The sequence below is a fragment of the Sciurus vulgaris genome (genome assembly GCF_902686455.1).
Source record: "Sciurus vulgaris genome assembly, chromosome: 3".
Classification (NCBI taxonomy): Eukaryota; Metazoa; Chordata; class Mammalia; order Rodentia; family Sciuridae; genus Sciurus; species Sciurus vulgaris.
The window spans coordinates 115,043,935-115,059,753 of record NC_136463.1 but is presented as its reverse complement, the minus strand read 5'-3'; the positions used below and the strand labels follow the sequence as shown (position 1 = coordinate 115,059,753).

General features: G+C 40.4%; 1 protein-coding gene across 8 annotated transcripts in view; it reads left to right on the top strand.

Moving 5' to 3' along the window:
• The window catches only part of RBMS1 (RNA binding motif single stranded interacting protein 1), a 204,802-nt gene that overhangs the window by 75,585 nt on the left and 113,398 nt on the right, over window positions 1-15,819 (top strand). For 3 of the 8 annotated variants that reach the window (XM_079131818.1, XM_079131815.1, XM_079131813.1), the window contains exon 1: window positions 7,244-7,449. The exons of the other annotated variants lie outside the window; for them this stretch is intronic. In XM_079131818.1, coding sequence (XP_078987944.1) covers window positions 7,381-7,449 — 69 coding nt within the window. In that variant the 5' untranslated portion in view covers window positions 7,244-7,380. Of the gene's footprint in view, window positions 1-7,243; window positions 7,450-15,819 lie in introns of those variants that run through there. 8 annotated transcript variants of the gene reach the window in all.

The following is a 15,819-nucleotide window of genomic DNA, read 5'->3' as shown; positions in this document are numbered from 1 at the left end:
CTTTGAATGCTTTAAAATTTTACCTGGGTTACAGACCACCGCCCCCGCTCCCCAGGAATGTCTGATAATAACCTTTTGCCATTCTTAGCTTACAAGAGGGTTTTGTTTGTTCCAGGTAGTTTGCTGTACATAGTCAAAGTTGCTTTCATACAGTTGATTTTTTACTCATGGAAAGGAATGGTCATTCCAGATTTCAGTTAATTTTGTTTTCCATGATTTAAAGATTTAGGCTCCAGGTTTTCACAAATTCTGCTGGTGTTCTGAGTACTTTCTTTTTTTTCCCCAGGTCCTGTAGCAACAGTTGGTATGATTATCAATTTTCCCAGCATACCAATTACTTCCTCACTTCCGCTCTAACCCTTTGCCCATAGTTTGCTGACATACATGGAAGATTACATTGCTTCCAGCTCTTTAGATAAACTACTTTCAGAGATTACCTAGTCATATCTTTCATAAGTGAGTTTTACTATAATTTATGAAAACTTCTTTGAAGTATCTTAAAATATTCTGAAAAAATAAGACCTTAATTTTTATAGGCTTGCTTGTAGGCATGTCTCCACAATTAAAGAATATAGAGGATTGAGGCAAACATCTAGGTAAGAGAGGCAAGCAGCACTCCACAATATATGAAAAATGAGCTTCTCTTTGTCCTGGTTCCCCAGTTGTCTTTATTTTTCTGTAGACTTTGATCTTTAGGTACAGATTCATTAACAAAATCTCAAAATTTTAATTCATTTTGTCTTCTGTCAGATTTTTTTTTTTGTTTTGAAATGAATAAGCAGGTATATACTAGTTTTTATAGAAAAAGGTAAGAAGAGAAATTTATTTTTTACACTACTCATATCAAAAATTCACCTGAGCTTTGAACTTTTAACTGTTCTGTAAGAACAGAGGAGTAACTATCTCCAAAATTTTTCATGTGCAAATTATTTGTTTTGAAATTGAAGTATGTTTCCCCATAGAGAGAAGTGTCCTAAATGTGATTAGAGTTTTAGTTGTCTATAACCATCTAGGAATCCCATAGTGAAACTAATCTTTAATATGGCCTCTCATATTTTTTGAGGGCAAATATATGCCAGTGCAAGATTCAGGAAATACCTTTCACCTAAACTCCATCCAAGCTTCTAGAAGATAGTTCTCTCTGCCTTTCTCTCAACTCCATGCCACCAACGATCCCATGAAATAAATTTGGTTGCAATTTATACCTTAGCAACTATTATTTACGAAGATTTAGTTGCTAGGTTTGGAGCCAAAATATATACCTTTACATTCAGTATATATTCAAATAGTGGAAAGTTTACTTTTATTGTCAACTGAATAAAAATTGAGTGCACACGTGTTCCCCAATTTACAATGGGATTATGTCCCAGTAAACTCTATGTAACTTGAAAATACCGTAAGTGAAAAAGGCATGTTCATCTACACTACCCTGCCCAGGATCTTAACAGTGTTGAAGTATAGCTTGGACTTCATCCCCAGCTCACAGCAATGATAACAAAGTACCCTGAAGACAGGGTACTTTGGAGTCAGAGAGACCTGAGTTCAGACCCCAGCTCTACTGTGTATCAGATCTATGATTGGGCCATTTACTTAAAACCTCTGAGCCCGTTTCTCTTTAGTAAAATTGGATAGTTAGTCATTCTTCTCTCACAGCTTTCATGTGTGTGTGTGTGTGTGTGTGTGTGTGTGTGTGTGTGAGAGTGTACATATTTAGTGTCTAGAATATAGAAATTATCCAGTAAGTGACAGCTATTATTATTTAATAGTCCATTCAGAGAAGCAGCAGTAGGACAAATTTGTTTCTTCTATTTTGTGTACCAGGATACATTTAAGAATCATCAGAATATGACTTCTGGTGAGACTCATCAGAATGTGACTTTCTTTATGTTGTTCTATATACTTTCTAGGATTATGGGTATAGTTTATTTTATTATAGTGCTTTCATTTTTATATGTACATGTGAATTTTATATGTGTCTAGGGAGCCTTTAAGTCTGGAATAAGAATCGCACATTTTTTAAAAAGCAAAATAGTTAATAATAGAAAATAGTGTTGTTACTTTAGAAATAGCGTGCATTTTTCAACTCTGTTTTGTACCATGAACAAGTAGAAATTTAAATTTGCTGACCCCATGTTTCCTTCCTTCCTCCCTCCATCTCTTCCTTTTAAAATTTTTCCTCTCTTCTCTCTGTTTTGCAAGGACCCAGAGGTTTCATGAGCTTTTAAATAGGGACTCTTTAATACGATTTTCTTTTAGTGTGCATTTCTTACATTAACCAATACTATGTGGCCAATTTTATGCATTAAAGATTATAATGTGAAATAATTTTGAATGAATTTTTCCTCTTAAATCTTTTTTGTTTTCAATTTGATCCAAATAAAACAGGGTGTTTGAAATTCAGAGAAGCAGCAGTGATAGAACCTTGAATCTTCTGTAGGTTAGTTGTTTTCTTGATAGAAATATTCTATTCTTATTTCATTTGGCCGTCTTCTCTTTGAAAACTTAACTCCACCATCAGACTTTCTTTTTAGAAATTTCATTTAAAAGCTCCTCTTCTGTGTGTTAAAGTATATTAGGATGAGAATTCTCTGAGCTTTTGACTCTTCCTCATCTGCCCCATTCAGAGAGTTTATCAATTGAAAATGATTTCGGCTTTGATTACCACAAAGCTCCATCCTTTCTCAGACTAGTTTTCTATATCTACTTCTGTTTCATAGGTCATATACACAGTGCTGCTTTCTGACTGTCCTTCAAACAAAATATTTATACAGCTGAACATTACCTACCCATGTTGTAGCCTGGATTCATCCATCCCCCCCCCCCCTCCCTGACTCCCACAACACATTATTGTCTCAGCCACCTGACTGGTACTGCTTAATGCCTTGCAGTATTGGTGCACAGCAGCTCAGGTGCTGCCTGGGTTGCAAGTATTCCCTAGGAACTTGAGCATTATTTATAAGGTTTTTATTGAGGTGCTGCATTATAGAGTTTGAAGGGGCTCAGGACTGAAGCTAGGTCTAGATTTTAACCCTGGTTTGCCATTACTTACTAGCTCTGTGGATAGGTCAATTGGCCTTACCTAACTTTTCCCCCTGACCAGAATGGTAAGCCTGATAACCCTTCCAACCCCAATAGGTCTGCTATGAAAGTGAAATGAGATGTGAGAAATTCGAAAATGAAAAAGTGTCATTTTAGAATTGTTTCTATGGAACAGATGTCTTCTACTTTAAGATTATCAAATTCCAGTCATACAAGGTCTTTTAAGCCTCAGAAGGCATCATCACTTATATGTCTCATCTCCCTCCTGGATTACAGGCTTCTGCATGTAGTGGTTGCTCCATCCCTATTATCCTTGTTTGTATGCTCCTCTTGCCTTAGAGTGTGATCTCTGATACTGTTCATGGTCTTCCCAGTCATATAGAAATGGCCCCGCTCCAACACATAATTTCTTTAAAGGAAAATGAATAATAATAAATTGGAAAAAAAAAAAAACAAACTTTCTTCAGTGCACCTAGGCTTTTGAAACAGACCCTTTGCCAGACTTTTTTTTTTTTTTTTTGTATTTTAAAGCTAAGTGTGCAATATACACGCCTTAGTAAGTATATTCATTCAGCTATTCAACAGTTATTGAAAGTGACCTCCCCTTACCTAAATTTGCTCTCTTTACTTGCCATCAATTCCCACTATACCCTTGCTCCTGTTCTTTGATGGTCAGCCAGACTTATAAGCATCAGATATTTACATAGCACACCCACTTAACTCTACAAACTCCCACCATAAAACCTAGAAAAACAATCATAACAGTTGCCATTTACTGAGTTTGGCACTTTTTTTTGGTGGTGGCAGCCGGGTGGGGGGGTTGTACTATGTTTAAGACTATCTTTGTGAAGACAGTCTTGAAGGGAGAGAGGTCAACTAACTTGCCCAAAACCATGTGGTTAGTAAGTGAAAGCTGAAATGTGGAGCCAGATCTCTATGGCTCTGTCTTAACTTTGATCCTTAGATTGCAAAGTCCAGATTCCTTTAAGCTCTCTGAGGTGGGTGGGGTTTGAGTATACACATGGTGTTTTAAGGACTGTTGCCAGTCAGCGGAGCTGAAGCAGCCCTGGGGACTGCAGTTCCCTCCATCCTCTCTCAGCCAAGTGCCCTACTCCCTGCTTGCTGCCAGTCAGCTTCCTGTTTACTCATAGTTTCTGCTTCCTCATAACCTTGGCTTGCGTATGGTTTTGGCTTGTTGTGGCCTCAGCTCTACCCTGGCACTCTTGCAGTTTCTGCCCCTTTACTAACTGGTTCAGCTCTTGGACTTTACTGAATCAAATTTCCCAAGGGTGAGAATTGGATTGGCCCTACTCATTTTTTCAACCCCAGCCAGGTCACAGGTCACTGGCCAGTCTGTGGATTGGCTGCCATGGGGTCAGATTCCCACAGCTCTACCTACCAGCGAAAGTTGGAGGAGGATGTTGTATGACAGTCTCACCAGAAAGTCTCAGTCTGTCTTCAAAGAGGATGTGCATCCCCAGGTCAGGTTCCAAAGCCCTTAATTATACCAGGACAACTTACAGTCTCTCTGTACTGTTTCCTTACTTTCTCTGTCTTAAAATATATTGATTTCAAAGGTCAGTAAGCCTTCCCAAATGAACCAAGCCAGGATCCATCCCTGTAATTACTACTACAACTGAGCACTTTTAATATATCTGTAATTGATGATACATGTTATACACATGGTTTTGTATTGCTATTTCCCTTAAATTGGATTCTTGGGGCTTGAGGTAGTTCATTATATTGTATACTTTTTGAGTGTGGACTATCAGTCTTTCCCCTGTCTATGTAATGCTTTACTTAGTTGAGAGTCTAGTTGTATTTAAGTTTGGGACTTCTGATCCTTAGTAGACAAAGTTTTTAAAATATATATACCTTACATCCTCTGTGTTTATGCTATTATACTATATGTTGTTGATTTTTAGTCTTAAATACAGAATTCTTTTAATGTTCTTTTAGTGTTAGTATATTTTACTTTTTTTTTTTTTTTTTTTTTTTTTTTTTTTTAGTATTCTAATTTAAATTTTATTATCACTTGAAAATTATGCCTCTAAAACTACTACAGGGTATCCAGTCAAGCATTAGCATTCTGGACTAGCATCCAAAGTGTGACCCTAGAGTAAGTAGAACCATTTAAAAAAAAAATCTATGCTGTTCTTCTGAGGCTTAGATTGTGGCTTCCTAACAGACTAGTCATGACAACTGAGGTTGTCCATGGACTTTTTCCCATTGGTAACTGGTCTGAATGGTGGGACACTTAGCATTTAAGTTTTCAGGAAAAGGTACTTTCCACTCGAACAGTTCTAAGTAAAACTTTCCATTTCATACCTATGCTTGATAACTGTAAGGAGGGTCCTAGTGAAAGGAGACAGCAAAACAGCAGTGAAAACAATTTTAAATGTGTGGAGTTGCAAAAAATAGTCCTGGCATAAATACTAGCTCACAATTGAATACTCTGTGCTATTTAATTTTTAATCACTTTAAGGAACACATATTTTACTGTAAATTTTATTTAGCAAGTTGTTACTTGCTCATTGTACACCCAAAATATGTTCCATCGCTGCCTTTTTAATGTGAAAAGAACTAGGATTTATATGTATATTTTGTGTATATGATTGTTTTTCATAAGTGAGATTTGCTGATTCTCCTGACTTTTGCAGGCCAGTGTTGGGAGCATTTGGAAGTATAGAAGCAGCCCACTAAGTCACCAGCAGGATATTTGGAATGTGTATTTTTCAATTTCTTGTTGCCAGAAAAATCCTTGAATGGGCACAGCTTTGCTAGAAACTTGATGTCCATTGAGGACACTTTGTTTTCCCTGTGATAGCCAGAAGTTGAGTTCCTTCATTTCTTAGACAAGTTAGGATTTTTCATTATCATAGCAGATGGGCCTTTCCAGGAAGGTGTTAGAGTCTACAAGCCAAGGAAGAGCTGTGTAACATTTACCATGGTGATACTTTATGATACTCACCATGGAGCAGGTCAACTTGAAAGATGACAAGGTTGTCCCAGTGGCCTAACTAGAGATGGCATGCTCTGCCTTACCAGTTGCTGCAGAGCTCTTCTGCATTGCACGGGTTTGGGACTTGATGCATCCGAAGAAAGGTGGTCCAGAAAAGGCACAGCTGGAGGAGCAGCTTTAGATCATTTCAACCAGAAAACAAAGGAAATTACCTCTTCCCTTTGTCCCTTTTCTTGCGAGTTTGTGTCCCTTGAAGAGAACACATTTGTGTAGCATCTAATAATTAACACAAGGAAGTGTTGCAGTATTCCCGTTTTTGGAAGAGGTCTTACCAAGGGATAACTTTAAATTATTTTCAGTCTTTTTTGATATTGTGCTCTTGAAGGAAAGCTTGTCAACTAAGGCATAGGAATGAATTATAAAACTTTACCGTGCGTATTTGGGTGAGGGGCTAGTGAGTGGAGACCTGTTTCCACCGCTAAAATTTTAGCGTGTGAATTGGGGGAAGGAAGATTTGCAGGGGTTTGATGGAAGGCTGATTTGTTCTTTCAAGTAGGAGTAATTATCCGCACCTTTTCGGGGGTGGGAATAGTATGAAAGATGGAAGAGAAGGGGGGAAAAATCCGAAAAAGAAATTCACTTCCTAACCAGGTGCCAGAGAGATCCCTGAAGCGATGCCCTTAAAAGGGGCTTCGAGCTGGGGTGCAAAGCTGCGGCCGGTGCTTAGGCAGAGAACTGAGGGGGAAACACAGAGGAGGGGGGTTGCCTACTCCAAGGAATGTGCGGCATGCGGGCTGCCAGACCCAACCATTGCACGAGAGCGGGGGCGCCGGCGGCTCCCCGGGCCGCGCAGCCCAGGCCCCGGCCCCGAGACCCGGAGGGAGAGCGCGGGGACCTGCGGGCCGGCGGGGCAGCGGGCGCCGCGCCCAGCAGGAGGGCGGGGAGGCGCGGGTGGGCCTGGGCGCGGCGCGAGGCGGTGCGCGGTCGCCTCCCCGCCCCCGGCCGGCGCGCTCTCGGGGCGGTGGTTGAGGCCGTGGTAGGTGGGGACGCGGCGGCGCTGCTCCTCCGCTGCCGCCGGGAGAGTCCGCGGCGCCGGCAGCTCCGCGCGCGAACTCTAGTCCATGGCACGCAGGGCGGCGGCCCCAGGAGCTGCTCGAGTCTCGCCGTCCGCCCGCTCCGCGCCGCACTTTTAGGCGAGTGCGGAGGTCGAGGGCGAAGTCAGCCCGGAGCTGCAGCCCCCGCCGGCCGCCGCCGCGCGGCGAGAGGGAGTTCCCAGAGCGGCCGCGGCCCGGGGCCCGGCCGGCCCCCTCCCTGCTCGCTCCCCGCGCCCTCCCCCTCGCGGCGAGGCTGCCCCGCGCCCGCCGCCCGCGCCCGCCGCGATGATCTTCCCCAGCAGCAGCGGCAACCCCGGGGGCAACAGCAACTGCAGGACGCCCTATCGCAAGCAGGTGAGGCGGCGGCTGGGATGCCGCGCGGAGGCCCGCGAGCCCCGCTTTACAAAGGGCGGCAGCGCTCGGCCGGGCGCCGCTCCTCGGAGAGACCCGGCTGGGCGGTGACCTTGTTTCCTAAAGAGGCGGCGGACGGGGACGGCTCGGGCCGGTGACCTTAGCAGGGGAGATGCCCTCGCCCCCGCCGGGCCGGGCCGGGTGGGACGTAGAGGAAGGGGAAGGGGAAAGGGAAGGGGCGGAGAGGTGGCGAGAGCAGAAGCGCGCCGGGCCAGGGGCTTCGCCCAGCCCTGCAACAAGTTTGGGGTTTTCCTTGAAACCTTTGTGTGCAGAGGAGTACGAGAATAAGTCGTAATGTTGGTTTGCAATGTTCACTTGGAACCTTAAAGAACCTGTCTGATTCGTAGGAAACCCGGAAGACGTGTGTGTGTGTGTGTGTGTGTGTGTGTGTGTGTGTGTGTGTGTGTTCGCGCGCGCCCCCCTTCTTATTAAAAAAAAAAAGAGAGAGAGAGAAAAAGAAACAGGAACTTCGACTGTCACTTTCTCAAGGTTTTCAGTTTTCAGAAGCACAGGGAAATCCTGTGACAACCTAGTTGCAGAGATACTGGGATAAGCCTGAGTCATACACATGCCTTTTCCTATTTTAATACCGTTTCATACATTTTTTAACAGATTGAACTCCAAAGGCACTTCAGTGGTTAGATCAAAATCCCCTGCCGGGAAAAGGAGTGGAGCTGGAAGCTTATAGTTGCAGCCTTTTGTTTTGTTTTTCATCTTTGTTTTTAAAAGAAGGTTACCGATGCCATGTTGTGATAAATCTCACAGAGCCTTTCAACAGCAGCAATAACAAAACCTAGCTTTAAATTATGTAAAAAATGTGCAGATCTGTTTAGAAAAGGTTAAACTGATTTAGAGGTCAGTGGCAAAATGCTTGTTGAGAAAACAAAAACAGGATTGCATGTATTTTTCCTTCAGAATAAATCTTGTGTCTACATCCTTCACCACTGAGACAAATCAATTAAGTTATCATCCCAGTAGTGATACCAGCGAACTGTGTCCTTTGGTGCAGACTGTGGCTCTATTAAGATCATGACCGATGACAGTGATGCTTTGCATCTTCCTATAGCCGTTCACAGGATGATATTTAGTTCTTATTCTCAAAGTCCTTTTCAAAAAGTATGTGCTAGCGTAAGCATATCTGCAAGTATTTTGGTAGTGTCAGAAAGTCATGTTTTCTGTTTTCTAGTCTTTGGTTCTTTTACATGTTAACTTTCCCCTTAAAAAGACAGTAAACTCACAGTGGTCTGTGTGCCCTTCATGTGCAAGTCAATAGAACTTTTACCAGGTCTAAGAAGTTCCTTTTCATTAAAAAATAAAATCTGCATTGATGACTTGGCCAAAGTGTATGCCACAATTATCAGGATTTGTAAACAGGCATCTCTAAAACTCACTTCATGTGACTTCGTCTAAAATAAGTACCAACTAACATCAAGTTGGTAAGTGAAGCCAATTTACAATAAATATTCTTCTAACCGCTCCTCCCTCACCTACCTCACTCTACCTGAAAAGATGGCTAATTATGTTAGGGCCTTGTGTATTCATTTATTTGTTGTCAAAACCCAGCAGGGTGTTAGCTCTGAAATGGGAAAAGGCTCTGAGGGTGAGGCCTTTTGCTGTGAGGGGCTGGAGGTTTTGTGTGTGGAGGGGGGACAGCCTGCTGGCTGGAGCACGCTGATAAGATGCTCTCTTTTCACAGGGCTGTCCTTAGATTCAAAGACTAAAAGGGCTGACTGAATCAGAAAAACAAACAGACTTTCTTTTTTCTATAGGCAAAGAAAGAAATGAATGTGTAGGCATTATACAGACACAAGACCCAGGGTACCAGTGGTATTTGAGTCAAAGGTTTCTTTTGTTAGTATTTAGCCATTCACTGGAAAAGCACACTTCCAGCTCAGGGACCTGGTTACCATGAGTGACTTCATGATCTCATCCTGGCTTAGCCTAAATGGGAAGTCTAATTAATGCTTTTTATAAGATTTTGTGATGTTAAGCTTGCACCTTTGCAGTACATATTAGTTTGTTCATTTTGATGAAAGGATTGGCAATTTTTAGGTATTTAAAGTGGTTTGATTTTAATCTAGCAATCATTATCAACTGTTAGAGCTGATTTCTGATAATTTGCTTGAAGAATTTAACTGAATGTAAGGAATACTTAAAAATCACCTTTGGGGGAAAAAGGGGGTCAGAATCACTTTTATTATACATATATAATAGTAATAGCTAACAACCATTGAGAACCTTACTACCTGCTGGTTGCTGGTCTAATGCTTCTGTGCATTAACTGATTTCGTCATCTTGAAAGTCCTATGAGGCAGGTAATATTAGTATTCCCATTTTACAGTTAATTCTGAAGCATGGATTAAATAACTTGCCCAGAGCATATACAACCCAAAGTGCAGAGCCAGAATTTTGAACCCTGATCCTTAGGCCTTTAAACCCACCACACCACACACAACTGCCTGTTTATGTGCAGTTTCTCTGTATTGTTACCTATAACCCTTCTAGTCTCAGGAGCCTAGGTTAGGGATTTCTCCCACCCTTTGAGGGGTGGGAGTTTGGAGGTTGTGAGTTGGGAGGTGAATAATGTATCATATATGTTCTGGATGTATGATCTGATATTTGGAAGAATTGAGGTCAAAATATTGCTTTAGTTCATGGTTGTACGATTCTTAAACCTTTTTACATTTGACATACATAGGAGTCAGCCAGTTTCAGTCAAAGCAAAGGTGGGTGGTGCTCATCCCCCTTCTACCCCCACATGGTATAGTCAGGGCACCAGGCAGCACTCATCTCCAGAGTCATCTGGGATGAACAGGATTTTCCTGCATCACAGGCCTGTGAGCACATTAGACATACACCTGCTCAGCTCAGGTCAAAGGAAGATGCTTTTGAATGGAGCGATAACCCAGTGTTAGTATCTAGATGAAGTTCATTGGTTCAAGTCTCAGTGGAAAAATGTGTGTGTCCTGTTATTGTTGACTATGACATTGAGATATATGATACTTGTTAAGTAGATATAGCCTGATTATATGAAAACAGCATCCCAGTTCCCAATCAAAATGAAAACCATTTACCAGGACTTTTGTAGTTGTGAAACTATTTTTGGTGTTTTGAAAGGGGGAACAACAATCTTTATACTTAAAATCATTTAAATGTAGAAAATGGATATTTCCATTTTTCCTCTGTGTTAGCTGTCTTGAATTCTTTTATTAACTCTTTTTCTCTTTGTTTCCTTACTTCCATCTTGGAACTGCTTTCTTGAGATACTTGACTCAGTGATGGCGTAGAGTTTGACTTTTGCAAATTGTGTCATGTAGCAAAGCCTTTTTTTTTGCTGAATAGTAGTGCATAGTCCTAGTAGTTTGCAGTAAGACTTTTGGAGGTAGCACAGTGAGTGTAAAAATTCTTGTGTGTGTGTGTGAGTGTCTTTACAAATAGTCTTGCCTTTTAATAGTTGTACTTAGTAAATGTTGCTAACTTTTGATGAGTAAAGTACTTATCTCCCCAGTTTAAGTACATTTACATAGTTTGCTGCTTTCTTGAGGATTAACTGGGTGTAGCTGCACGTGAGGAATTCAACAGTGATTCAGTGTCTGGCCTCATTCAGAGGATGACATACAAAGCTGTTGATTAATCCTCTTGAAGCAGTTTCTGTTCACAGCAGTTTGTGTTTAGTAGATTGGGTTTTGTTAAAGTTTGAAGATTAAGGTTGTGCATAGGAAATACTTGAACGAACCATCCCAATTTGTTGTTTTTTACACAAGGGTAAACATTCAAGCCACAGTGATTGGAGGTTTAGGGGGAAGTAGCTGGAAATTCAATTGTAAGTAAGGTCTAATTTTCTTCTTCATCACGCTCTCTCTGTGTTGTGATTCAAGGTGACTGGGTTTTAAGTATCTACCCATAGCCTTTTGGAAAGTATAGAATTCTTCGTCCGTGACTGCACACATTTTCTGCTGGGCACGCCTTTTGGCATCTCACTGCATTTTCCGTAGTTCACTTCAGGTTTCGAACACATTTCTAGTTTTTGTTTTTCCTTCCTTTTTAGAGACTATTGTCAAGTAGGCTCACCAAATATTAGTAGTTATTTTATTTTTGAGCACTTTCTTTGTGTGTGTTTTGGGGGTGGGGATCTGAATTCTCCCAGTTTCTGAGAATGTATTTCTAAAGCACTCAGCCAATAAGCTAAGGTTTTTAGTATTTAAGTATGAAATCCCCTCTCAACCTCAGTTATGTTTAAATCTCATGACATCCATATAAAGTAGAGAAGGAAATTAAATGGGCAGTGAAATTAAGTGGCCTCATTGCTGAAAGCCAGGTCTCTGGGGTCAAGGACTGTGGCTCCTACCAGGAAGAAGAGAAGGAAGTTGTCAAGAACAGCCGTAGCCACTACACTTCCCTTTACTTGGTCTCTCAAAACATGTGGCACTCAGGTCAGCCCAGATTTCAGCTTTGGTAATGATAGCACTGCGGTTATTAGTGGTGGTGTTTGTTTCATAGGGTTGTCAGAAAACATACTGGACACTGAGTAAAATTTGAATCTCAGAGTAACGGTGAAAAAAAATACACACATACACACATATATATGTGTGTATACATATATATATATGTGTACATATATTTAGTGTAAATATACCAAATATTTTGTCAGGCTGAGTATTTTTATTTGTTGAAATCAGTAACACTTACTCAGGGAACCTAATTCACTTTTTAAAACTAGTCATAAAATAACCTATAAAATCTGCCATTCTAACTTTTTCCACTTAAAATTTTGCCTCTTAGCATATTCCTTAAGCCCTGATGATAATGCAGATTTCACTTTTTATCTTGTTAAGGCATTTGGTCAATCTAACTGGAAGACGGCTTAAGTACTGGCTCTGCCCTTTGCATGCTTTTTCCACTTAGCTTCCCTAAGCCTTAGTTTCTGCTAAGTAAATATAAGAGTACACACTTAACAGGGTTGTTGTTGTTAATCCTTCTGAGGTGTTATTATTATTAATGTCCCTGCAGAGCAAACAACAGCAGGTGGTCCTAGGAGACTCTGTGTGGTCCTGGGAGACCTTGAAGCAGTCTCCTAAGAATGGGCCATGTTTACAGCCTCTAAGAAGAGACTGTGTTTAGAATGTAGGCTGCCTCAACCTGGAGGTTGAGAGTGAAGTTCTCAACCCCATTTTAAGGACCAAAAGGAAGTGGAAAAGTGGGTCCCCCACTTTTGAACAGTTGTTCATGGAGTATGCTCCTTGTTGCACATTTTTGCCTTCTCTTTGGAGAAGGAAAGCTCTTTAATCCTTTTTTCTTTATTTTATGAAAATATGTAAATGCAAAAGGTAAAAAGAGCATTGATCACTCCTAGCATGAAATATGCTACCTTTTAAATTCCCTTGAAAATAGACAGATTTGATTATTGGTACAATGCATAATTGTTTCCAGAATTCCTTCCTTTGTCTTGTTTAATTTTTTTGTTTAATGCTATCTTTGCATTACTTAGAAATAAACATTTTTTTTTTAAACTCTTGGACATCTGTAGGTGTTTGCTGGGTGTTTGTTTTTAAATTTGCATTTGTACAGAATGCTTTCCTTAACACATTCTAAAAGCCTCATAAACTTTAAAATAGGATGAATGTACTGTAGAGAAGGAAGAAAGCTTTTTCTGAAATCTGGAATTAGAATAAGGTAAAAAGATTTAAATGGGGCAAATGAATTCTGGATCAAATTAATGAGGCAGTATTAAGCAGAGTAGTATCCTAGTAAGTAAAACTCTGTTGGTTCCACTTTATTAATTTAAACACAGTAAATTTCAAAATGGAAAAGTATAAATTGGGGAAGATTATTTTGAGTTTGTTAATTATGTACACAATACAGGTTCAAAAATATAACTTTAAAAAAGTGCATATTGGCCAAATTATATTGTATGCATGTGCTAATATATAACAACAAATCCCACCAATTATGTACAACTATAATGCACAAATAAAAATGTGGGGGAAAAATTGTAAAGAAATGTGCTATAATATTAACAAGTGGTTTATTCTGCTGTAGAATCACAGGTGACTACTTTTCTTGATTCTTTACACTGTTTCTAATCTTCTAGTCCCTCTTGCCCATTACAGGGAGCATATAGTCCTTTGGTTTTCAAGAAGACAGAGTGGGAAACAAATCTAGAAATTTTTATTATCTTTAATGCCTAAAACTTGTGGTGAAATCCCAAGAACTTCTTTCATGTTGAGAATCTCAAAGAGTAGCATGAAGTTGGGTGCTGTGGTGCGTGCCTGTGGTCGCAGCTACTGGGGATACTGAGGTGGTTCACTTGAGCCCAGGAGGTCCATGGGAATAAAACAAAACAAAAAAAAAAGACACTACTGCACTCCTTGTTTCAAGTGTAGGTTTTGAGGTATGATCCTTTTTTATTTTTTATGATTTTCTGATTATTTGTACTTCCTGCAAACTTCTATACCATCTTTTTGGAAATTATTCTGATAGATACTCTTTACATTTACTAACTCAATCTTATCCTACATGTACATCTATTCTAAACAGGCCTTCTGAACTCTTTCAGAAAAAAAAGAAAAACATTTTCAGGGTACTAATTTACCTGTGTGGGTTAGTGAGGGGCATTTTACTTATAAATGTGATATTTTATATTCTAGATTACTTTTCCAGAATTTTAACTATTTTAAATATTCTAACCATTGAGCAGTTATCACAATCATCTGTTTTCATTGGACTTATAGCTACATTTAAATACAGTAGTTTTGGAGACAGATACGCTCCCCACACACATATACACATTTAATTTCTGTATTAAATGTGACAGACCTAGGCTGTTCTACTTATGTCAGAATCCTTTGGCTATATTTTGTTATGATTACTCATGATTTTCTTCATTGCAAAACCTCCTTTTTAGTTTCTAGTTTTTTGAAAAGCAGTGTAGTGGCTTCTTAGAGGGGCCTTTAATTTATAATGGAACAGTAAGGATTTCTGTAAGAAGTACATGATAATAGATAATGTCTGCACTGTAGAAGCAATTGTTAGTGTGCAGCCCAGGGGGAGTTTCAGACTTGAGGGGGACAGGAGGAGAGGGAAATGGAGAAGGGGGTTGGGGACTCAGAAAAGAGAGGAGCAGGGTTACCCTGTTAAGCTCTGCTTCTTTTCTTTTCTTCCCCCCACCCCCATACTGAGAATCGAACATTGGGATGCTCTATTACTGACTTATATCCCCACTTCCAGCCCTCCCACCCTAAGACAGGGTCTTGCTAAGTTGTCCAGGCTGGCCTCAGACTTGTAATCCTCCTGCCTCAGGCTCCAGAGTAGGTGGGATTTCATGCAGGAACCACTGCACCCAGGCTTGGGTTTTTCTTTGCTAGTTGATACAGCAATTGATAAAATCTCCAAGTCACATTGTTTTAGTTCTGTGTAGGTTGGGAGCAAATACATAGCCTCACTCTTTTGCGTTACCTCAGACTGTGAGAATGCAGTTTTTTTCTTGGTATCAGTTCCATAACCTAGCATTTCTTCCTCTGCTCTGTCTCTTTCTGCAAATCACCTTTTGGCCGACCACTTTTGATCAACTCAGCCCTACCTGTACAAATATTTGAAAGACTTCTTTTTTCTACTTTGTATTCTAGCTTTATGGGTCAAATGTATCAAACCAATTCAAAGAGAGTAGATTCCTTCCTTTGATTTACTTAAAGTTTAACAGAAACTTAGAAACACTGTATTCATAGTTATTGAGTTGTTGTACAGCATAACTTAACTGGTCTTTGAAACCAACATGAATTCTTAGGAAGTAAACTGGCAGATGAGAAGGTATTATTGCTTGTCATGGGAGAGACTGGCCCAGCAAATGGTGAACTGGCTGTTGAAACAGCTGAGAGATGCCGAGGACCCAAAAGAAGGCAGTTAATTGCAGACAGGAGGATACACCAGGGTCTGTGCCCTCCAAAAGATTTTGTGACTGATTCCATGTGCAAAGGGACTCGAAGATGATGCCAACATTTCTTATTCAGGAGGTGGGATGTTGTTGCATCATGGAAGGTGAAGTTTCAGTGGAATGAACTTTACAGCAAAAGATTTGAATACAGAAAACATGGACTTTCTCAGGGAAATTGTGAGTAATTCAGGTTAACTGGATGCAGGGTAGAGATTGGAGGATGGACAAGAATAGGGTTAAACTTGCTGAAATGGATGAGAGGAGAGACTGAGTTTAGAAATCATCACTGTCGAAATAAAGATGTAAAATGCAGTAGTGGCAGTGGGATTGTATTAAAAGGAGCAGAGTCAAGTAATGTACAGAAAGAATGGACAAGATTGGGC